This window comes from Onychomys torridus, chromosome 5 (assembly GCF_903995425.1).
Source record: "Onychomys torridus chromosome 5, mOncTor1.1, whole genome shotgun sequence".
Lineage (NCBI taxonomy): Eukaryota > Metazoa > Chordata > Mammalia > Rodentia > Cricetidae > Onychomys > Onychomys torridus.
In genome coordinates, this window is record NC_050447.1 from 83,283,326 (window position 1) to 83,308,387 (window position 25,062).

At 44.7% G+C, this 25,062-nt stretch overlaps 1 protein-coding gene across 3 annotated transcripts in view; it reads left to right on the forward strand.

The window, feature by feature from the left end:
• Svil (supervillin) overlaps window positions 1-25,062 on the forward strand; it is a 205,147-nt gene that overhangs the window by 105,871 nt on the left and 74,214 nt on the right. For all 3 annotated transcript variants that reach the window (XM_036188286.1, XM_036188287.1, XM_036188288.1), the window contains exons 3-6: window positions 15,385-15,442; window positions 17,715-17,806; window positions 24,656-24,713; window positions 24,831-24,982. In XM_036188286.1, the coding sequence (XP_036044179.1) occupies window positions 24,706-24,713; window positions 24,831-24,982 (160 nt within the window). In that variant the 5' untranslated portion in view covers window positions 15,385-15,442; window positions 17,715-17,806; window positions 24,656-24,705. The remainder of the gene's footprint in view (window positions 1-15,384; window positions 15,443-17,714; window positions 17,807-24,655; window positions 24,714-24,830; window positions 24,983-25,062) is intronic.

The window sequence follows — 25,062 nt, forward strand, 5'->3', positions numbered from 1 at the left end:
ATCCCTCAGCACACCAGGGTACTTGATGAGGGTGGGGTGAGAAACCATGGAAGAAGGTGGGGTGTTGAAGAAAGAAGCCAGTGATATGAAATCACAGCAGTTTGGGTGTTTGGTGGTCCTCATAAATAAAATGCACATACATGTGAACATGAGGCCCATGGGCATGCTGGGCATCACATTAGACATTTGATGTATGAGCCCATTGCTGGAACCAGAGTCGTCCCTGTGTCCCAGCCCAAGACATGTAGGAGAGTGCACTGGGAATATTTGTTGAATAAGTAACTGAGAAGATTTTCTAACTTTTAGCTTCATACGTGTCTTGGAGATAGCTAAGCTGTTTTAAACAAAAATGTCTTTGCCTCCAGATTTGTTATGACTTGTAAAATTGGCTTTAGAAAAATGCAAAAAAGCACTAATTTCTTTTCACCACTAGGGGTCAACATAGTGCAGTGAAGGGATGAGTTTTTAAGGCATTCTTTCCAAAAGCTGGTACTTTTAGCTGGTTGTCTTAGCTGCTGTAGCTAAAAGGACTGAGTAAACTTAGTACTGCATGAGAAATCTTAGAACCGCATCAATATATTTTAAACATAGCACAGGGTGAACATGTGTCTGAGTTAAAAATACACCCATGAAAATAGCCTGATAATGTGTTTAAAAATAACGTGTTATAAATAGACAACAAACAATGAGTTGGCCTTTTTTTTTTTTTCCTTTTTTCTTTTCTTTATTTTGTAGTGCTAGGGATCAAGCTCAGAGCTCTGTACACGCTAGGCATGTGGTACACTGAGGCATGATTTAGTCTTTAATGATTTTAAGAACACTTTCTACCACCTATTAAACAGTGTATTTCCTCTGAAGTCAAAAAATGAAATGTAGCCCAGTGGCGGCGCACGCTTTTAATCCCAGCACTCAGGAGGCAGAGCCAGGCAGATCTCTGTGAGTTCGAGGCCATCCTGGGCTACAGAGTGAGTTCCAGGAAAGGCATAAAGCTACACAGAGAAACCCTGTCTCCAAAAAAAGAAAGAAAGAAAGAAAGAAAAAAGAAAGAAAGGAAGAGAAAGAAATGTACATGTTAAAATGGAAAGGTACTCTTTCTCCCTAAGAACATGATAAGGTCCTGACAAAGTCCCTTGTTCTGTCTGAATAGTTGGTGTGATTTCAGTGTGGGTTGGGGCTAGGTAGTATCATCCTGCAGCATAGATGGTGACTAATTCCACACCTCCAACCCCAGTGCAGCCTAGCACAGCCAGGTGTGTGAATGGCTGGCTGGCTGGCAGCCTATCTGGATGCCTCATGTCTGTGGGACAACAAGCGGACAGTGACTTCATTGTTAAGGTCAGAAATACAGGGATTTCAAGAAAGGATTTTTCTTTCACAATGTTATAATAAGTTAGAATAAAATCAGTAATAACTTCATACACATTGCTGATGGTTTTATTTAGTATGTGCAGTGTGTGTGTGTGTGTGTGTGTGGTATGAGCCTGTATGTATATGGCATATGTGCATGTGTGTATGCGGGCACAGGTGTACACACATGTGGAGGCCAGAAACATCTGGCATCCTGCTCTGTCCCTTTGCACTTCATTCTGTTCAGACATGCTTTCTTACTGAATATGGAGCTCACCATTCTGGAACTAGGCTAGCTGCCCCCAAATCCCAGTGATTCTCCTGCCTCAGTTCCTCACAGCACTGAGATTACAGTGTATGACATTTGACATTGGAACCGGAGACCCAGACTCAACTTCTCACATTTTTGCAACACTCTGACCCATGAAGCCATCCAGCTCATCCGCTCTCTTTTTATTTTGTTTTTATTTGGTCCTGGGGACTAAACCTGGAGCCTTGAAGGGGCTAGGCAAGTGCCCTTCTACTGAGCTATGCCACATACATCCCCTTTTAAAAACTTTTTGTCTTGAGATGGAGTTTCCCAGGCTGCCCTTGAACTCGCTCTGCGGGCAGCAGTCCTTGTGGTCCCACCTCAGTCTCCAGAGGAGCTGGAATGGAAGGGCTGTGCCACCTGCCAGACATCCATGTGTTCTTCCCTGCTATCTTTTCTTTGGAGATGCTGAGCCCTGGTGTTGGCCCCTGTGTGGATGGTTGAGTTGACCCTGGTCATACTGCAACCCCAGATGTCTCTGAGGTGTCTTGGTTGACAGAGCTTGGGCACAAAATCTGAAGCCAATACGATTGGCACCTGGTGGGAGCGCTGCTTAGGACTTAGGCCACCAAAGCTAGCCTCTGGGGGAAAAGAGGGGACACTCAATGCTTTCACGCTGCCTCATCCTGGAAGAATTAACTGCTTGGGACTCAAGCAACCACAGGAACCAGCCAATAGTTGCTGGCTGTTACAGAGGACCTTTGAGCAACTCCACCTGCACCCACCCAGAATGTCACCTGGGAAATTGGTGCCGCCCTTTGGGGTTCTACATCTCGCTGATAAAAATCATTTTATGAACAGATTCAAAAGGAAGCCCAAGGAGAGTTTTATTAGAGTCTGAGAAAACAAAACAAAACTGGAAAATCAAGCTATCCACTCCAGTAGTTCCTGGGAGGAAGGAGATGAAGAAGAGCAAGAGCAAGCCATGCCTTTTGAGTTAGAAAGTCCGAGAAAGCAGGCAGGCTCAGCAATGGAGTTGCACGGTGAACAGACAGCCACCTAGTGGAAGGTGGGCTGCAGGCAGGGAACTTTAGCGAAACAATAAAGAAGTCCAGTGTGTCAGGGAAAGCATAACCAGGCTTTGGCCAGGATCTGAAAGAAAAGGCAAAGTTATGTTCAAAGTGTGCAGGCCACAGTGCTACATGATAGCTCTGCAAGCATCCGTCTGGAGAATACCTTATTAAAGAGAGAACTATTCCTCCCATCTCCTTAACATGCCTTCAAATGAGTTGGTTTCCCTGGGCAGGGTGAGGGGCGGGCCCCTGGCTAGGTAATTGGCAGGCCTCGCTGGATTTACTCTTAAGGGAAGGAGGGGAAAGTGTGTAATGTTTTGGGTAGTTTAGAATGTCAGGTAGTATATAGATTCTAGTCTTTTGATCAGGAGGATTTAGCTTTCTCTGAATGGGCCTCAACAAAACCCAGATGTCTCCATTTTTTGATAAGGGAATTTAAATCCTAAGAAGCGTCAAAGCTGATATTTACTTTCCTAGCAATGCCAGAGCAGAGGGGTTCATTAACCAGACTTTTAATGTTGTAAGAAGGCTGAAGCACACCTGTTGGAAGATGTGGTTATTGCCTGATTTGCCTGACTTAGAAAAGCCATAGCAGATCCCTCCAGGGTCAAGGTTGTGAGCGAGGGAAGAGTTGAGGCTGTGAGTGACGCTTACCTTTCAGCAGCCAAGCTGTGCAACACTACTGTCTGCTCAGAGAGGGAGCTTATGCTGTCCGCATCTCCCAGACAGGAATTTCCAATAACCTCCACCACAGAATCCCCTGGGAACTATTTGACATAGATTAAGGAAAACTAGAAGCTGACCTGACATTAACACCCCTAACACATTAGCCTGTGATAGACCGCTGTTTTTTACAGTTCTTGTCTCAAGCCCCACAAACTCTGTTCCCTGGAGAAGCAAAGAATGCTGCATGCTAACGATGGAGTCACTAAGAAAGTATAGAGAGATGTTATGTGAGTGCTAACCTGCTCACACTGGACCCAACAGTAATGGAAAGAATAGTACGATGGAGCTGGGGGGACAGGGGGGGTGGGGTTGGCCATGCCTTTGACCTGGGGGCCTCTGAATTAGGGCACGCATTTGACCTGTGGGACTCTGAATTAAGGTCCTGGTGAATTCTGTCCTTGAATGTGTTTCTGTCTCCTTGACCTGCCCTCCCCAATTTTGCCCCAGTTTTGAATTCCCTATGAGACCCTGTTGAAAGTTTAGAAGCTGATGCTTAAAACTTTGAGGGTGTACACATTCTGGAGAGAGTGGAATGGCCACTGAATGACAAAGGGACAGATGGCTGGAAGCTGGCGGAGGCTTGTGCACAGGAGGAGCAGTGTGCAATGCATTCCTGATGCTTTTCCTTATATAGAAGTGCAAGGGGCCTGGGAGTCTTCGAGCTGAGTCTTAATAGGATCAGAATAATGAATGCTTGTATCTGAGTGTGGTATAATCAGCTTCCTCCTCTAAAACTACGGAAATGTATTTTTTTTTAATGGATGTTTGCTTATTTTCTGGAATGCTGTGGATTGTTGGCTGCACCTGACCCAGGAAATGACTTGTAAGCATCAGGACATGCGTGCTTTTGCCACTGTAGGTTGCTATTTTAAAGTCAGGGAACTGCCTGGAGAAATGTGCATGCTACCCAGGGTCTTCTGAAGACTGCCTTTTAAGAGTTCTCTGATGAACCTTCTAAAGGCTGGGAGAAGTCAGAAAAAGAAATTCCCTTTTAATAGCTCCAGGCCGTGCAGAAGGGACCCTTACTTCAAACAGGTAAAGTAGACTGCATCTCTGAAGTCTGTCCTCTCCTGGGAGGAGTTTCTATTATTATGTTAATGGATCTCAGTGCAGTCCAATTATAGGTTTTGGCAATGGGTAACCCTTTGTCTGCCAAAGGTAGGCTCCTGCTTTGCCTGCCAGCCCGGTTTGCAGGGTAAACAGTGGGTGACCTATAAGCCAGCCAGTCAACTTGCAGATGACCTTATTAGGCAGCCCCAGGATGCTGGTGTCTGAGGCCAGACTGGCAGGGCCTGCTGCAGTGGACTCCTGTTCTGTGAGGTGCAACAGAGTCCACACCCTGGAGGCATGGCCTAGTACCGTTCAGTTAATTATAGTGCTCTACGATGACAGGAATATGTGAGCTCCTTGGCAGACATGCTTTAGGATATGGTTAGAAAATAAGAAGTCTGTAGTAGGGGATGACTTCTCATAGGATAAAGTGGTTTATCTTGTTTTCCTGGGGCTCTTTCTACCATGTAGCACGTACTGATTCACTCTATGAAGTATGAACTTTTATCAGAAATGTTTGTTTCCATTTGGGGGCAGGGGTGGGGGTAGGGTAGCTGTAAATCCTAGGACCTCAAGCATGCTAGGCAAACACTCCTTGCATATAGTCGGAATGATGAAAGACAGATGTTGATGGGGCAAGGAGGTGGCTCAGTGGGTGTCACTCTCAGGAGCAGCCTGGGGATCTGAGTTCTACCCCTGACTATCTCATAAAGGTGGATGGAGAAAACTGACTCCACAAAGTTGTCCTCTGACCTCTTCACAATTTGTCTTTGCACTTGAGCTCTCTCTCTCACACACACACACACACACACACACACACACACACACACACACACGTAATAATAATAATACATTAACTTTTTAATGAGAGAGGGAAATTAAAATGCATTTAAAAAGAACAGGTTTGATGTTGAAGAGTAACCACTCTTTTGGGTATATTTCCATGTTTGCTTTTTTGCCTTGTTTTTGTTTGGGGTGCTGAGGATGGAATTCAGGGCTCCAGTGAGCTCCACCCCTAAGCCCATGCTTTGCCTTTTCAAAGGGAAGAAGTTATTATTATTATTATTATTATTATTATTATTATTATTATTATTATATTATGCTGCTTCATTTCATTGTGTTTAACCATCTCAACTACTGTGAAGTCACAAGCTATACTGGAGCAGCAATAATAATATTAAACATACAAGTGTCTAGGACAGCACAGCTTACAGATTCTGACATGCATTGTTTCAGCTGCTCCTGCTTTCAGGATTTGGATCCTCAAGCAACCCTGCAGCAAAGACAGCTTTTCTTTGAACATGGCTCTGGCTGGGTCTAAGGTTCCAGGGACCTGTCTCTCATTCTCCCTAGAGAGAACTACTCATGGACAGGGTGGGCATATGTACATGATTGGCCCACAGGAAGCAAGAGAGATACTCCAAAAGAATCAGTGGATAGCGGGGGTTTGAGGGCTTTGGTACTTCGTTTGAAAATGTGTCTTTAGTTTGATAGGTGATGTCATTTCTATAGTCTGGAACCTCACTAAAGGAAGGAACTCACTTGGTCACTTGAGTGCCCCATGTCCTTCAGGCCTTGATTTCCAGGATTCCCAAAGGACACTCTAGCACGAGAGTGCTAAAATACTCTATACAGCATCCGATGGCATCCATGTGCAATTTAATCACACCCTCCTTTAAACCATCTCTAGATAGAACCAGCTGTTACACTGTTTAGATAGTATCTTAGTTGGGGTTTCTATTGCTGTGATGAGATACCATGACCAACAAGCAAGTTGGGGAGGAAAGGATTTATTTGGCTTACACTTGCACAGCATGTTCATCATTAAAGATGTTAGGATAGGAACTCAAATAGGATTCTGGAGTCAGGAATTGATGCAGAGGCCATGGAGGAATGCTGCTTATTGGCTTTCTTCCCCTGACTTACTCAGCCTGCTTTCTTATAGAACCTAGGACTGCCAGCCCAGAGACAGCACCACCCACAATGGGCTGGGCCCTTCCCTATCAATTGCTAATTAAGAAAATGCCTTACAGCTGGATCTTGTGGTGACATTTTCTCAATTGAGTTTCCCTTCTTCCAGATGACTCTAGTTGTGTTAAGGTGACATAAGACTAGCCAGCCAGCACAAGTAATAATGACAAAAACATCTGTAGGTATTCAGTACAGATGTTATCATAGACTCAACTACATTTTTGGTCTGAGAACATGGAGAACTGACTGTGCACACTGCACAAGTCAGGACAGGTCAATGAGTATAAGAATAAAGTACTACTGGGGATTGGAACCAGACCTCATACATGCTAAGCGTTCTCTCCTCCTCTGAGCTGTATCCCAACTGGGATAAGATGCTAACTGAACAGGAAGAGTTCTGCAGATAATGGGGGACCAGTTCCAGTTCACACCTTAATCTCACAACACTGAATCCTCTGTATATCCCAGGCAACCCTTTGTTGCATATGCCTCAAACAGCCAGTGATATGGCAGCTATTGGGTTATGTGTAGTGATGGAAACCAAGACCATGGGCCAACTTGTGAATATCTGTGGAGATTACAGTGAGAGAGATAGGGTGTGTGTGTGAGAGAGAAAAGGGGCAGGGAGGGAGACAGAGAGAATGTGAACATATGATTGATGAGGGAAGAAAGAGGTGAAAGGAGAGGGGGAGTAGATGATGGATAGACAAATGGCTGGACAGCCAGATAGATAATATATCTTTTTATATGCCTTTCCATCCCACTGTCTATAGACCCTGAAGCCACGTATGTCTGAAAATACAGCATAATATATTTTAGCTCAGTGTCAACATGTGATAAGAATCTGTACTTTACTGTTTTTTTTCCTGCTGAACTTCAGAGATGGCTCTGGGGTTTTCAGAGACTGCCCATTGCCTCCCTTCTCACTTCCCAGTGGTCTCACAGGATCCATTTACGCTTTTGCTCCCAGGTTCTCCTCCCAGGCGGAGTGTCTGGTACACCCAGCTCCTCTTCCCCATCCACCTACAGCTATTACCTCCCTCCTGGATAAGCTCACTCACCAGCACTTTCTCAAGGCAGTGCTCCCCATCTAGCCCCATGTCTTTGAGTTGGACATCACATGGCTTTTACACTGATATTTCAACCTCAGACCCCGCTGTAATCCCATGAGGCTGGGGAGGCTTTTATGCTTAACAAGTATGTGACTTGGAGGGCCACTCAAGCTTGACATCATTTGCCTTATATATGAGACATTGAACATACTTGTTTGTATAAACATGTCTAGCCATTTCAACCCAGCAAGAACTGTGTCTTCCGTTTTCCTATACAATCTTCCTATGGGTACCCCATCTGCCTACCTGGTCCTAGTGACACCTGAGCAAAGGTATTAGGAGCATTCATCTCTCACTGGTGTCCTTCCACTGGTTAGCAAATGCCCTGGGAGCCTCCTCTGAGAGCCTGGAGTGCATATTGGGTACCAATTAACGACACCAGTGGAAAGCATTGGCAGCCTCTGGATGGCAGGATGCTGATCATTGCCCCTGTTGTTCTTAAGATGCCCTTCGAGAGTCCCAGGTATAGTCAAAGCTCCTTCCAGTTATTCTCATATAGTTCTAGAACACATGTGAGCCATCAGGTGTCGTGTCCCCACCTGTACTGGAAGACTCATACAAACCCTGCTAGCTAATCATGTTTCCTTGCATCTGTTCATGTACAAACCATCAAGCAGTGAGTATTGACGGGTGGGGTTGGGAGAACCTCCATCTCCCTTGGTGACTGAGATAGTGTCAGCTCTCCTGCAGCGTGAGAGTACTTTCTCAGTGACGCTGCCGCATGCCACCCCACAGTGTTTCAGGAGGTGCTGCATATTGTGCACAGTAAATGCTGGGGACTGTGTTGGCCAAGTCCTGTTTCAGAACCTTTGTGGGTTGATGCTTCACATAGGCTACACATGTTCTTAGTGCCACTCCCTGGACACTCTGGACACGCCTGAGACATCACCTCCTCTTCCTCAAACTCTTCCCTCCTTGACTCTGTATTTGACTATTGTAGGGACCTCAGCTAAATGGAGCCATGCAGTATTTGGCTGGTTCATCTAAGTTAGTGTAGTAGCCTTGGTTTCGCTCATGGAGCATGTCTCAGAACACCATTCCTTTTGAAGACTAGCTAACACTCCATTGTATGCATATTTCAGTGTTCACTTTATTTCTATACCTGTCTGTATATGCTGAGATACTTACTGGCAGTCAAGCCTATCTGGGGCCTGGTGCATTCTGAGCAAGTCTATGCATTGGTGAGCTGCACCCTCATCCCCAGGGCACATTTTAAACCTGAAGCTCCCTCTGGTCCTCTGTTGTTACTCTGCCTTGCCCATTTGCTGAGGGAACCTGAGCTTTCCTTCCCAAACATCATTAGTAAGAGACCCTAATTCAAGTTGAAATCTTTATATGATTCATTTTTTCATGACAGTCGTTGACATTTTTTACTTGAAGTTTTATTTCAAAGACACTAATGACTCTTTAAGAATATTACAGTAAGACTTTGCATCAAAAAGGGAATTCTGCCATGTAAAAAGGCATGGTTTTCTTTCAACACATCTGATAAAGAGGTAGCTGTGAGTTGTAATATATCTTATTGTTGAAAGTATTTCTGCCCTTTCATCCCTGCACACACAGCCTGTTTTAAATTACCTTACGTCATGATGGAAGGTAAAATTTTATTTGCAGACTTGTCCAAAATATGCCTATAAGCAGAACCCACAGAGCACTTTGGGAGCACACAGTGCGGGGAAAGAATGTGGAATTCGTGAAGAACTCTCGTGTGATAAAAGGGAAATGGGGGAGCCTACATGGGCCCCCACTGCTAGAACTATCTCAAGTCAGACCATTCTCCCCAGATTAAGCACATAAATAAAATCCACCAAAGACCCGGAATACCACTTAGGGTTGTTCTGGCATACAACACCCTCCTTTGTGAGGCAATAACTGTATCTTCAGCCATGAAATTTCAGGCCGGCCACCGTCTTTAGAAGTGTATGTGAGCTTTTGGTGAAACAGTTTCTGTGGCACATCTTGATTTTAGAAATTGTCACTAGCTCACAGTAGTGTGTATCTGGATAGTAGTTGCACGCCATTCTGCGTTGCCATTTCCACTCAGCTCAGTTTTCCAAGAAGACTGGGAGTGCTTTCGTCTTCATTGGGAGGCACAGGGTAGCATCCCAAGGCTGTCACAGAAGCAAATGTGCCCCCAAATCTCCACAATACATGTAGTTACCATGTGGGGGTTAGTGATGTGCTTGTGGTTGAGAGTGAGGCCACATGCGTTCTCACCTAATTCAGACCTCACTGTCCTTCAGTCCCCTCTCTTGCTTCCTTTAGGCTAGCCAGAGAATGTGGTTTTGCCTTTAGAAATACATTTTACAGGACCGGGGATGTATCTCAGTTGGCGATATGTTTACCTAGCATGCATGAAGCACTGGGTTCAACCCCCAGCACTGCATAAACTAGAAATACTTGTGTGGTGCCTGCCTGTAACCTCAGCACTCTGGAGATGGAGAAGGAAGGCTTAGGAGTTTAAGCTCAACCTTGAATTACAGGGTGAGTGTGAAGCTGGCCTGACATACTTGAGAGCCTGTCTCAGAGCAGAGGGAGGAAGGCAGGATGGGAGGGACTGAGGAAGGTAAAATAGAAGGAAGGAGATTTTCTAAGAAGTCCATCCATGGGTACACACACACACACAATGTGTGCTTTGCAGTTATTTCCTCTGGGTTGGACATGACCACTGCCGTCTTGAATCAGAGCAGCTATGATTCCCCCACCGGAGACTCTTAGGGGATCATGCCTGTAAAACTCCCTTATATAGACCCTCACAAGTCCCCTCTCTGGGTTATGTGATAGAGGAACAGTTGAGTGGGAGATTCTTTGGTAGATACCCCGTGAGTTGTCCAGGGAACTTCCAGGTACTGCAGCTACCTGGGCATCACCCATGTCTTGTGGCTTGCCCCTCACTCATGCTCCCTGTGCAGGAGCCCAGTTATACACTGATCCACAAGGTGGCCTTGGAGGAAATCTCTTTGGTCTCCCGTGCCCTCGCTATCTGTGGTGAACAGACTTTACATCTTCCCAGGAAATGTCCCCAAATCATCCATCTCAGCTTCATCATCTGCAGTAGAGACATCACAGGCTCTCAGTGGAAGGCTTTAGGAAGACACGATGGGTCCAGTGCCTGCAAGCACTAAGCACGGAAGTGAGGACGTAAAGGATGCTGGTCTCCACATCATTACAAACCCAGTGGCTATTTACCAGTTAGGAAGTTGGTTGTCTCCCTCCTGGTTGTCCTTGTTCCCATATTCTCCTTGTGAGAGGGACCTCTGTAAGAACAGCTGTCTCTTGTATTGCAAGGGCCCCTGGAGTCTGAGCTACAGCAGTGAGCTGTGCTGTCCCTGGGGGGCTGACCCCTCTGCCCTTCATCATATCATAACAAGTATCCTTGCCCAATGAACTAACTACCTCTCCAGTCCCTCGTAGATGCTTCCTATTGACATGAAATGTAGGTTTTGTTGATCTCACTTGGTTTCCTATAGATAAAACATTTAGGAGAAGACTCAATTCTATACCCACTATTTCATAAAGAACTTTTTCTTTCTTTCTTCCATGACATCTGCTTTGTGTCGGGCTAAGAGGCGAGGCCAACAATTCCAGCAAGTCTTCTAATCCTTTTCTTCTGTCTTTGTTCCCAAACATAATTTCCCACACTCTGCAGAGTTTGTGTGACACCCATTCCCTGCCCAGAAGATGAACATTCTTCAGACCCCCCCCTACCCCCGTGGTGGACTGTATCCACAGTACTTATTGTTCCTCCACGGTTTGTTTCTGTTTGTTCAATTTTTATTTTTAACAACTTTATATATCATTTCCTGAGCTAGCAAGAAGTAACTGAGCACGAGGAGAAAACCCCAGAAGGACACTGTGTTAGCTTTCAGACCCACTCCTTGGGGACCCAGCCAATAAGTGGGCAATACCTTGGGCAATACCTTGGCCCGCCCAGCATCCTGACTACGTCATTCTACATAAAGTCTGCTTTAAGATAAAAATCCCTCCCCCTTCTCTCTATTCCCAGCAGCTTGTATGTGCATATCTCTCTCTCTCTCTCTCTCTCTCTCTCTCTCTCTCTCTCTCTCTCTCCCCCTCTCCCTCTCTCTCTCTCTCTCCCTCTCCCTCTCCCTCTCTCTCTCTCTCCCTCTCTCTCTCCCTCCCTCCCTCCCTCCCTTTCTCTCCATCCCTTCCTCCCTCTCCCGCTTTCTCTCTTTCCCTCTTCCTTCCTCTCTTCATACCTCTGCATCTCCTTCTTCCTCTCTTCCCCCTCTCTTTTTTCTCTCCTCAGCTCCCTCCGCCCGCTTCCTCTCTTCCCCCTCTTCCTTTCCCTTCCCTTAATAAAACTTTCCACATGAGTACCACCTGCATGGTGTGTCTTTCCCCGAGGCTCCCACCTCTGTGACTGACACCCACCGTGTCTTCATGGCATGTCTCTTTCTCACCCTCCATGGTGCCCCTTGGCTCCAATCCACCAAGATCTCTCTCCCGCCATTTTACAAAACCCTGACTGCTAGTGTCCTACAGTCTCAGACAGTCTCAGCTCCTCTTGGCATCACGGTAAAACACCTGACAGAAACAACAAAGAGAATGGATTTAGGCTCTCAACTGAAGAGTGTACAGTTCATCTTGGCAGGAAAGCACAGTGGGATCCATTGGTGTGGGCTGTGCATCTGTGGCTCCTCACATCTCAGTGGATTAAGATGCAGAGAGCTTGGACAGTAACCCCCACAAGGCTGTCTCAGTGCCAGCCATGCTTCTCAAATGTTCCATAACCTCCCCACACAGTGCCACCAGCTAGCAACCAAGTGTTCCTATATCTGAAAGTGTAGAGTATCTTTTAGTTTCAAAGAATAACACACTCACCCATCTATCCAACCATCCATCTGTCCATCCGTTGATTCTTCATTTTCAGCTGCATTTGTATCTAAGCTGATCTGGTTTGATGGTAGACCCTGAAGTCCAAAGTTTTCAGAAAAGACGATTCCATTATTTCATATGGTCATTCTGCAAATATTTACTGTAGACCTACTGTATGCTGGTTAGATACAAATAAATGTTCAGGACCAAAGATACAAAGGCAGACAAACTCAGGCTCCCTGCTACTGCATAGAGTTGAGGCAAATAATGATCTTGACTCTGCTCCCCACTGATCCATTTCTACCATTGTCTTCTGGAAGCAAGCTACCTCCTTAGCTCTGTTTCCTTCTCCTGTAATGGAGCCCATTTCCTGTAGGTTTCTTTAATGTCCCTTTGTAGGGAGGAAACAATCCATCTCTAATTATTGTTGATTGTTCTTCCAAATTCATTATCCAGATTTGAGCCCACCAGTTACAGACTGCAGTTGGAAGAGAGCAGGCAGCAGCCGTATTGCTAAAGTTTAATGGCTTCTGTCTCAAATTAAAATGGTTGATTCTCCTGGTAGTATCTGCCTTTTCTTTTTCCACAGTTTTGCTCATATGTTGCTTATAAATCTTAACTCTTAAGTATGGATTTTTGGCTCCTGGTTTAGTGAAATATTTTATTTAGCTCAGCCAAAGCCAAGCTTGGGGCAGCCTGGGAACACTTAGGCACCTCACCGCGCCCCAGCACGTTGAGTCCCTCTGTGGGGTTTTCTTCTTTGGGGCTATTTGGTTTTAGGAAAAGTGGGAGAGTTCCTTTCGATGCTGGCACAATCATTAGGTCTCTGTATTTCTTCTTGGGAAAAGCATTCTCTGCAATTCCCCGAGGCCTTGCTGGGGCGTAATCCGAAATGCCCTCTCCCTGGAACCCGGCTTCAGCAGCATCTCCAGCTCTAATTTCTGCTTGTAATCTGATGAAGGGATCGGATTTGCTGCAGCCTTTTGCTTTGTGTTCACTGTAAGCTCGAAGACACACGTGCCTGGTTGTTCACTCTAGCCCTGCACTCTGGAAATTTGCAACCCAATTTTGCTGAAAGCAGCCCAAGGCTATCGCTGGTTAAGAATTAGCTGTCAAATCAGGCTGGTGGTGCCCCAGTGTTCAGTGTGCGGCCATGTTCAGGAACCCAGGGCTTTCTAGCTGCCTGGGAGCCTTCAGATTTTCCGAGAAACAAGGTAAGATGGGGAAATATGGAAATTGCATTTCTGTATCCATTATCTAATGTCTTTGCTGTGAAATCTAGTTTTCTCCAGCATCCATCTGGTCAGCTAGCTGACTGTCTGAAAGGATGCTCTAAGTATCGGAGTCCCTAACTACACCTGTAATTGCTGAGAAATGTCTTTTATCTTTCTGTTGCCAAACCACAAAAGCTTTTGTATAGCAAAGTTGCTAATTAAATTACTCATTTTGGATCAGATTCTGGATATGCTGCACTATACCTAAAATATTTTCTGGAACTACATGTCTCTTGCATGTGAACTTGCTTCCAGCAGGCAGTGGTGGGTGAATCTCTTTTTCTTAACTCTTCGTGGGAGACAGTTTGGAGAAAATACTGTCTCTTCAGTGGCTTCTTTTCCAGCCCAGAGATGGAAATGTTTCCCATCTGATTGCTGAGGTGCTGTTGGAACAAAAGTGAGATGCTGAGGGTATTTAAATGCTGATTTGAAATCCAGCCATTACCTACCCAGAATATTCAATAGCACAAGTGTTCTGTTGGGACTAGACTAGAACAATTCAGGAACTTCCTTTTCTAACATTCGTCAGCTTTTTTTTTTTTTTTTTTTAAATCAGAATTGTCTTTCTTCAGGTAGTTCAGATGCATGTGTGTGCTTGGGATGAAACCTGGATGTCTAGTTGGCTTTATACTTTTCATTTCACTATGCCTCCGTGTTGGCCCAAATTTCCAGTTTCTAGGACCTGAGATGTGTTTGGATGGATAAAGAAGTGTTAGCATCTGCTTTATCTTGTACCTTTATCCCCACCGGTTGGGGCTCTGATTCTAAATAGTAAACCATAAAGGTACTTCCTTGGGGGAGGGAGTTTCTGTCCCAGGTCTACTTGTGTTTGGTCACTGTGCCTGAAGCTGTAAAGCAGATTGCTGGCTGTGAGACCCATTGTGCATCCTGTCTCCGCCTGGTTTTCATTAACACGTTCACCCTGGATGTGTGATTTTCCTGTACAGAATTGTTACCAGCTGTCTTTACATCATATATCCTGTCTTCAAAAATAAACGAGTCTGTCCAGTGGGCTTGCTCAGCAGGCAGCACTTGCCCCTGAGTTCGATGACTTGAGTTCGATTCCAAGGACGTACATGGTAGAAAGAGAGAACTGACTCCTGCAGGTTGTCCTGCGACCTCCACACTTGTACCGTGGCCCATGCATACCCACACACAATATGCATGTGTCTCCTGCAGGTTGTCCTCTGACCTCCACACACATACCCGCACAACATGTGCATGTGTTGTCTAGATTTTTATAACAGCAGAAAAGACACAGCCAAGGCGCACCCATGGCTCTTCAGCACCGCCCCCACTCCCCACTTGCTCAAAAGGAATCTCTAATCTACCAGGCCCATTACCTCATTCTCTCTGGTTGTCTTGACCCAAATCGCTTAATGATTTTCTCTTTTCCCCCCTCCTCAGTATATAACAGTTATTTGGTATTTAATTGTTCAAGTTACTTTTTTTTTTTTTTTTTTTACCATAACAAGTTGAAATGGCTTTGAAGGATGTCAGTTTATTTAACCTGTGAGCTGTGCAGGGGCCCCTTCAGAAGGGAAGAGAGCAAACCAGAGCTTTACATGTGAGATTCCTGTGTCGAGTGTGATTCTCAGAAGGTGTCAGTTTTGTTATCTGGTTAATAATGTCCTTTTTCCTTAAATTACAAGTTCAAGGGGAGTTTGAAGGACATCTTCCCATTTGAATATTCCCACGTGACTGTGTAACTATTTTAACATTGTGCTATTTCTTTCCCTTAGACTTCAACAAGAAAAACTTAAGCTTCATCGGATTCCCACATCAAAGAAAAGCTGACAGGTAATGTGGCCTGTGCGCAAGAAGCCTTATGCTTTGGAGATATGTGATGGATTTTAAGATAACCCCTTAAATCCCTCCTTCTTTCCTTCTAAAGAGCTGAGACTAGAACTCAGGGCCTCACACATGCTAGGCAAATGCTTCCTAGTAAACCTCATGCCTACCAGATTTCTAACCCATGAGTTTGATTAGTGGTGTGTTTTTGCCCAGGGTGTTATTTAGTTATATCAAGAACAGGTGGCATGACTCAGTGGTATAGTTTCCTACCTGGCCTGTGCAAATTCCAAAACACACACTTGTGTGTGTGTGTGTGTGTGTGTCTGTCTGTCTGTCTGTCTGTCTATCTGACTGACTGACTCTCTTTCTGTGTGAAGCAAGCTGACTTAACAGTATTCCCAGACAATAGCGACTTTTCTATACACCACACTGTTTCTGGGAACCAGTTGGGGAATAGAATGTATGCTTGTGTCATTTGTAAATTAATGGCCATTTTAGGAGATGTTAGCTTTCTCCAAACTTTTGAATCTGTTCATCTGGGAGCTTTTGATTTTTTGTAAGAAAGAGCTTAGCCTTGTTCCTCCTGTCATTTCCTTCCTCCCACCCATCTTCCTTTCTTGCCTCCCTCTCTTCATCCACCCACCTGCCCTTGTGAATTCTTGTAGTCAATATCCTTGCCCTCGGGGCATTATGGGTGTCGATCTAATTTACCTGCAGTACTCAGATCCTGTAGCACATTGCTGGTGTAAGACAATGCAAAACTGAAAGAGTGTGCCACACGAGGTGGCTGCATTGGGTCCTTCCCTGTAGGCCACTGCCCACAACACAACCAGACAACACCAAGCCAGTTACAGAGTCGTCCCCAGTGCACTTCGGCACGGGTCACAACCTGGACAACACTGTGCTAGGCTAACCCAGCCCCTGTGCCTCTTCCTGGCAGATGCTCTTGTCCCTAATCTGTTGTAGCTCTGACACTTTCCTACAGAGGACTTGGTTCCTTCACATTGTAGTAATGAGTTGTCTGAATCTGCTGATTCTGAATCCAATTCAAAATTGGAGAGTGGATCTTATAAACACACTACATGGGAAAGTCTCTGGTATATCCAGTGCCTATCTGAATATAAAGTGAATTAGAACCGTGACTGGGGTAACAGTTAACAAAAGCACAAATGTATTATTTGAGTCGCCCATGGCTCATGTCTATGGCATGTTTTAATGGCACCTTGAGCTCATTCCTTAACCTTTCCCTAGTAGATTATCTTAACTATAACAAAGCTAATAAATAAGAAAAAGAAAGATAAGGACAAGGAGAGAGAAGGGGCATTATTTATTCAAGGATAGGAAAAGTATAAATTGGAAGTCAAACACTTTGACAGGGACACTGGAGTTAATAAGCAAGCCATTGCTACTATTTCATGTGAGCTGACTACAGTAGCCCACCTGGCAGGACAGTGACTGTCCAATGTGCCAGTGGCATAAGGGTCTGTATGCAAACAAGAAATCCAGTCTGCTAGACACCAGCAAAGAAAGCCCAAATTATGAGGCAGCAAGGTTTCACCCTCTCTGTCCTCTAACTCACCTATTGATAATTAGCAAGAAGCCAACCCTGGTGGAAATAAATATTCAAACCCCAGCAACAACTACAAAGCAGGCCAGTCAGTGACCAGGCATTTAGACACCTCCAAGTCGTGCAGACCTGGAGTCTTGTGAAGCTAATGGGGATCGTAGCTGGGGTTAGGGTCAGTACACAGGAAGAGATAGGACATGCTCCCTTCTTGTACTTGTCTCCCCTTTCATTTCCTCTTGTGTTTACGAAAGTCATGGGACTTTCCTCCCTTTTGCCCCGGCTGTGGTTTGAAAGCACCTATAATATAAATATAATTCATTACTGGAAAAAGCATCCAGACTGCCTCAACAAAGCTGCTGGCCTTCTGAGGAAGAGGTTGTACCCTGGAAGGTTGGGTGTGTAAGCCTGACTCACTCAGCTGTTCTGGGATCAAGAGGGTGTTGCTAGGTTGAATAGAGGAATACAGTTCACAAGTTCGGCTGTGCTTTTCCCACCACACACAACAAGCAGCCACTAATGCCAGTGTAATTAATTACACAGTTGAATACATATACACACATTACCATATTAACATAAATATGAATAAGTGAAAAAAGTCAGCAGTATAAAACGTACTTATGTTTGATTGACAGCATAGGTTTTATACTTAGTGTTTTTTCACTTAATAGTCTACATCCTGATTTATTACTGTATTAATGGAATAACTTTTAGCTTTCAGAAAGAGTTTTGCTTTGATGGTAAAGAAGAGCCTGCCAACCACAGGCGAGGCCTTGATGCCAAGTGTTTAGCTGCACTCCCTAAAGGTAAGACAGTGCCTGTGCACAACACTCCATGACTCTTGTGCTGAGGGATTCTCACTAGCCTCCAGTCTGGTCTCCTCCATGTCCCTTCCTCCCCTCTCCAGAGCTTCAGTTTAGAAGCCTTCCCTGAATTTTGCACCCCATCCTTCTGGGGTTTATTCTTCTCACCAGTGGGTGCTGGGAGCCTCATGAAGAGAGAGAGAGAGAGAGAGAGAGAGAGAGAGAGAGAGAGAGAGAGAGAGAGAGAGAGCACAGAGTCCATATTCTCTTTGGCCTTGAGCCTTCCCAGGGGCCTGGGAACATAGCTCAGTTGGTAGAGGATTTGCCCAGCATGCAAGAAACCTAGGTTTGATCCCTACCTAGCACCATATAAACCAGATTTGGTGGCACAAGCTTGAAATCCCAGTGTTGGTAAGGTGGAGCCAGTGGGGACCGAATAAAATTCTGCCTCCTGGCGGAAAAACATGTTAGGGAGCGAGAGAGGTGGATCAGCAGTAGTTGAGAGCTCTTGTTCTGGCAGAGGACCTGGGTTTGCTTCCCAGCACCCATGTGGTGCCTCACAATTGTCTGTAGCTCCAGTTCCTGGGGATGGGCCCTCTTCTGACCTATGTAGGCACCAGGCATCAACGTGGTACACATACATGCATGCAGGTAAAACATCCATATGCTTGAGAGAGAGAGAGAGAGAGAGAGAGAGAGAGAGAGAACACAAAGTTGGTGGATCTGGGAAGAGTTGGAGGAGGGGAAAATGATCAAAATTATTATATGAAAAAAGTCAATTAAAAATATAAAATTAAATTAATTTTTTTTAATTCAAGCTAACTTTCTCTAAAGGCAGCTGGTCTCCTAGGCTCCCATCCTTCTCCATCCACCCACTACCCCTCCTCAGGGATGCTCACTTCACCTTGCTGCTTCTTCCTGACATAAGGGATTTATGCTCAGTAACATGTAGCTTTTTTTTTTTTCTTGAGACAGGGTCTCACTATATAGCCCTGGCTGTCCTTGAACTCACAGAGATCCACCTGCCTTTGCCTCCCAAGTACTTAGACCAAAGGCATCACTGGTCTGGCTTTCTTGTATGCAATAGAGAGCTGATGGACACTGTATCAGTCATCTTTTGAAGTTTTAAAGTATTTGATTACACATTCATTTGTGTAAGCGTGTATTGATGTGTATGTTCCAGAGAATGCATTTGGAAATCAAGGGATAAACCTGTGGGGGTGAATTTAGTTCTTTACTTCCACCATGTGTGTCCTGGGGATTGAGCTCTGACCCACTGAGCCACCTAAGCGGACTCAGCAGTCACCTTTTTGTGTTCTGCTTTCCTTTGGCAACAGGGGCACATGCATTCAGCTACCTGCACCTGCTCTAAACTGGCTGCCTTTGTTTTTGCCTCTGACAGGATTTAAACATTGCCTGATCATTATTTCCCAACAAGAGCTGTAGCATGAGGAATGATCACTTGAATCCAAAATGTGTGTATCCAAACAGAGCAAAGGAGCGCTTCCTTTACAAAAAGCAGGTTGAGCCAGGCAGTGGTGGCACACGCCCTTTATCCCAGCACTCAGGAGGCAGAGCCAGGTAGATCTCTGTGAGTTCGAGGCCAGTCTTGTCTACAGAGCAAGATCCAGGACAGGCACCAAAACTACACAGAGAAACCCTGTCTCAAAAAATAAACAAAAAAGAAAGAAAGAAAGGAAGGAAGGAAGGAAGGAAGGAAGGAAGGAAGGAAGGAAGGAAGGAAGAAAGAAAAAGCAGATTGAGGGAAGAACAGGTTTTTATGGAGGTTTTTTTTCCCTCTGCTCTGAAAGGGAAAAAAAAAAGTTTAAAAGAAATTAGATCAGAAGACATTTTCTTTTAATAGAAACCAAATCCAGTTTCAAAGGCACACAGACAATCTGGAATGTATCCCAAGGAGGTAAACAGATGATATGCCCTAAGTCTCCTGAGGATGAGCACTTGAAAAAGTTCCAGGGCTTAGCCTGTGAGCAGAACTTAGAGCATGCTTCGGTTTTTCAGTATCTGTACAACTACCAGGTGAAGTACATGCTTTATTGTGTATCATACCCAAGGAATAGTGTGGGGAGTTACAGGGATGCAGATAAGATTTCATATGAAGAACGGCTAGAATTGTACAAGCACCACACTCATCTGGGGGAAATGTGCCCCAAAATTCCCAGTGGTCATCTGAAACTGGGGCAACGCTCACATTCTGTGTGCCACTTTCTTTCCTGTGTGTGTATGCATGTGACCAAATTTAATTTATAGGTTGGGCACAGCAAGAGATGATCAATATGGCACACTGAGAGTTATGTGAATGTGGAGCCTGACTCTTGAAAGACTGAAGACTGAGCCTGTCCTTGGAGAACACAGCTGAGAATAAGAGCCTGACTCTGTGGAAAGCAGGGCTGGCCATCAAAAGTACCACTTCCAAGGGAGGAAGTGGCCCATGCCTGAGTTCACACTCTCCTTGAGCATTCTGGAAGGCAGGAGTGAGCTGTAGAGGATTTGTGCCTGGATGGCTGTGCGCTCCAGCATGAGATGAAATACTCCTTCAGACTGTTGGGAGTCTTCATAAAGGACAAAGGCACCCAATTTCATCTGAGACAAAGCTGTGTTCAAGTCTAGGATTAGGATCAAAACTAAGTGTAAAGGAGAACAGTTAGGTTTCACTGTAGCTAACAAGCATTGCCTGATTAGGCACAGATCTGTATAGCAAGGAAAGGTCATTCCCTCTTCTGTCTTCTCTGCCCCAGTTCCTCTGGATAACTACTTCAGTGAGCAACAGTGTGGTCAGGAGGCAGGGAAAGCTGTTGGTTCCTGAAAACTCATACTGTAATTTCAATCATAGCAACATTGAAAAAAAATAGGTTATTGATCAGTTTTTTAACAAAATTCATACAGTTGATTATGAAAATAAGTACAATTTTTCCCAACTAAAGTGTTGAACTATGTGTACAAAAAAACATGTTTCTAAACTCATAAAGCTTTAGACCTCTACTATTGCTTTTCTGTCAGCTTAGTGGCCGCACACAAATCTACTAATATGTTAATTGTTGTCTAGGGCCCTATGGCCCTGCAGTCAGTGCCCTACCAGCCACTCAGGCCACAGCCTGGCAAGGCTTCCAGTTCTTCACCCTGGCTCTGCCACAGCCACAATATGTGCGTTAAAATTAAGTCTCTATCATTCTACTTATCAATAAGACTCAGGAGTCAAAGGCTGGGGTGAAAACCGGCTAGCTCAGAGAGGTTGACTAGCAACTAGCTGACCTTGCTTTTTGGCTGGAGATACCACAAAAGACGCCTCTCTTCCCTTGTCCCAGAACCAAAAGAAAGCTCAAACACTGGTCCCTGTCATTCTTTCCTGTGCATCTTCTCTATCCAAATCGATGGCTTCTCTATGGCTAATTCTGGTCAGCTAGTTACTGGCTCCTGCCCTCTGATTCAAAGTAAACTTTATTTAACTGTTATTTATTTAACAGCCTCAGAGTGTCACAGTGTGATCAAAGTGTCCCACTACACTCTACAACATCTCAAAATGTTCCCAAGCCCCACCTCAATCTCACCTCAGGCCCTAGGCTTCTTAATGCCTTAGTTATGATGTCCTTGAATTTGGGCAAGTCGGCTCTTAGCAGTATAATGCTAACAGAGGAGGACTTACAGATCTGGGCTTTGTCTTTGTGTTGTTTGTTGCTGGCTTGTCCTCAGCCCTCAGACAAGCGCTGCATTAGCCGTATCCCAGCACCATTCTCTTTGAGTGACAGAGAGTTTTATGTTTGTTTTTAAGTTTGTAGACATCACTTTGTTCACTTAGTGAAGTTTCTGCTTCTGTAAAATGGAACATTAAGATGGTTGTTTCTTTTCCCTCTTGGACTCATCATACCATCAACATTCTTATTGATGAAGGGAATAAAAATATTTACGACAAAAGGGACATTGAGATGCTTTGGCACCCTGCCACCAAGCCTGATGACCCAGAGCCTACAGGTAGAAGGAGAGAACTGACCCCCAAAAGCTTCCCTCTGACCCCATGTATAGAAGCCATGGCATACATGAACCTACAAACACACAGAGACACACAATACACATAAATAAATGAAATATACATTTAAATAAAGTAAGTCTTTGACTATGCAAACATTATAGTATTAAATAGATTTTCCATTTTAGAATTAAACAGAGATACATCATTGTCTCTAACATTATTATTAAAATACAATGCTTGCACCACAGAATTCATCCATGTAAAGACTGTGCTTCATTGGTTTCTGACACATTCACAATTGTATGTCCATCACCATAGTCAATATTGGAGTGTCTTCACTATCCCAAAAGAAACCTCACACCCTGGAGCCATCATTCCCCTGTGAGGCCTCTAGTTTGGTGGGTACTTCCTGCCTTTGTACCGGCACCTGCAGCCCTCCTGTGGAAGTCAAACCAGTGTTCAGATCACTCCAGTCAGGCCTGCGCTCTCAGGCTGTCCTGGGACAGGGAGGAGCATGGTCTTGGCGGTGCGCTACCACTGACTTACTTTTCTATCCAAGTGCCTGCTATACTGGAGTTTGAAGTGAAGAACTAACTGTATTTCACAAGACAAGCCCTTGGCAGACTGAATTATCCTGAATACTGTTGGAATATTCTTCTTAGGAAGAACATTTGTTAAACAGGTGCATGAATATGAGAACCTGCTCTCCAGTTCCCATAAAGGCCTTGATTGACAACTGACCCATGAACTCTTATCAGAAATGGCAAAAGACTCGTGGATGCAGAAGGACCATTCAGAATTACTCAAAAGAGCCCATGGCAGTAGCTGTAAAATGGATCATTTAGTTTAATAAAAATCTATGCATTTGAAAACAAATAGAAGAAAGTTTTCCTTCTATGGAAATTAGACTGTCTATGGTTGCTAATATCTGGGCTATATATTGACTAATATATGGACCTGTGCCATTTAGGAGTTTTAGTTACAGCACAACATTTGGTCAATTGACTTATGGATGTTGACTCTAACTTTAGGAAACATTTTTATTGCATGTTTTTAGGGAATTTACATTTAAGGATCTTAGGATAAAGAGATATACTGCAGCCAGGTGGTGGTGGTGCACGCCTTTAATCCCAGCGCTCTGGAAGCAGAGCCAGATGGATCTCTGTGAGTTTGAGGCCAGCCTGGTCTATAGAGTGAGCTCCAGGACAGGCACCAAAAGCTACACACAGAAACCCTGTCTCGAAAAACCGAGAGAGAGAGAGAGAGGGAGGGGGGGGAGAGGCTGCAGCTTGCTCTTCAGTGGCTTGAGGGTATAATGAAGGTATCCACAGAAAGAGGAAAAGGAAAAAAATAGAACAGTAAAATGTCAACATGTCACAAGGGCTGTCTTAGCGAGCTTCTAAGTCTGAAATCACATAAAATTTGTTGAAAGAGTTTAAAGGGTTACGATTGGGGTTAGTTTTTTTTTTTTCCTGCTTATATGTATATGCACCATGTGTGTGCCTCATGCCTACAGAGGTCAGAAAAATGCATAAGAACCCCAGGAACTGGAGTTACGAATGGTTGTGAGCCTCCATGTGGGCACTGGGAATAAACCTGGGTCCTTTACAAGCGTATCCAGTGCTCTTAACTGCAGAGCCACACTTCTATCCCCATCAGCAAAAGTTTTAAGCCAGATGCCACTTAGAAATAAACACCCAGCTGCAGTCTCTGAGTACAAAGACCATTGTGGGAATCACATTTATGTATATGCAGTTTGACTCATTGTTAAAATGCCACTCAAAAAAAGAAACAGCAGAACCTGAAATGGATATTAGCTCAGTGATAGAAAATTTGACGAGTGTGCAGGAAGCCCTGAGTTCAGACCCTAGCAGAGCAATGATAGTTACTAGTTAATTAGATGCCATGTCTTAATCGCCCCTTAATTTCTCCTGTGGGTCAGCCTTTCAGAATGTTGACCCTCAACTATCAGTCTCTCTTTCCTTTCCTGCTAGCTCCTCCCCATGTCCTGACAGCCCCTCCTTCTGTCCTGGTGGTCCCTTGGCCCCTCCCTCTTTTTCTGCTAAATCCTTGCCTTTAGGTGCTCTTAAGAATTGTCTTAGTGAAGGTAGAGACAGATTAAGAGCCATTCTCTGCCAACTTTGACCATCTCTCCAAAGAGGCGTTTGCTTGTCATCTTGGTCTGCCCTGTAGTCAGTATCTTGATAGAACCTTCAGCCACATCAAAGCCTTTTCCCTGGTTCTCCAGTGATGCCAGGAGAATCACATTATCCTCCTAGATTATAGCGTGGAAGCGAATGTTACCACTTCCTTCCAGTGGAACTCGAGCAGAGTCTTGGGACCTGATTTGAGCTGTGGTTAAAGGAAGCACAGCCATGTGCTGACAGACGTTAAATGAAAGGGAAGGGTGACGTAGAAGTGGCTGCGTATGCATGCTAGGAGCTTGCAGATGACCCTCTGGGAGCTCTTGGCATATTCTTTGCAAATGTCTTCCAAGATAAAAGCTTCAGATACATGAGTATCCACAACAAAATTTCAAATAGATACTAGGATTCCTGATAAGCAAAACGATTTAAAAAAAAAAAAAAAAACACCTTACTGAAGAGACCTTGTAGGTTAAGCCCCCTGTGACTCTGAGTGAAATAAGACTGACTGTCTTATCCTGTATGAGTTTATTTGTTAGCCCAAAGTGTGATGTGGGGAGGGGGTTGGGGTGCTGCATGCACACATTAACTTGTTTAATATCTCCCTTCCCACCTAAAAACAAACTCAGGAAGCTGGCAGTGTTGTGTTTGGCATGAGTGAATGAAAGAAACACAGAACCACTAAACACCACACTGGTTTTGTTCTTCCCTGCTCTCTTGTAGTTGCAGAATTAAGAAAAATCTTCGAACCAAAGAGGAAAGACTTTTTAGAGATGAAAAGGTAATGTATTTGTGTCACGCTACTGTTGGGTAGAGACGTTTACCACAGTGGTGTTTAATTTGTCCCTTAGTGTCCTTTTCCATGCTTACTGTGGGTTTTCTTTGGTCTACTGTGCAGAAAGGAAAGAATTGCCAGGCGCTTAGAGGGAATAGAAAATGACCCCCAGCCCATCCTGTTGCAGAGCTGCACAGGGCTAGTGACTCATAGACTGCTGGAGGAAGATACACCCAGATACATGCGCGCCACAGACCCTGCCAGCCCTCACACGGGTAAGTATGTGACCACACTAGGCAGGGTGCTTGTCCTGTCACACTTCACCTGCCTGGTCCTGGGGTGCAGGAGAATGAGA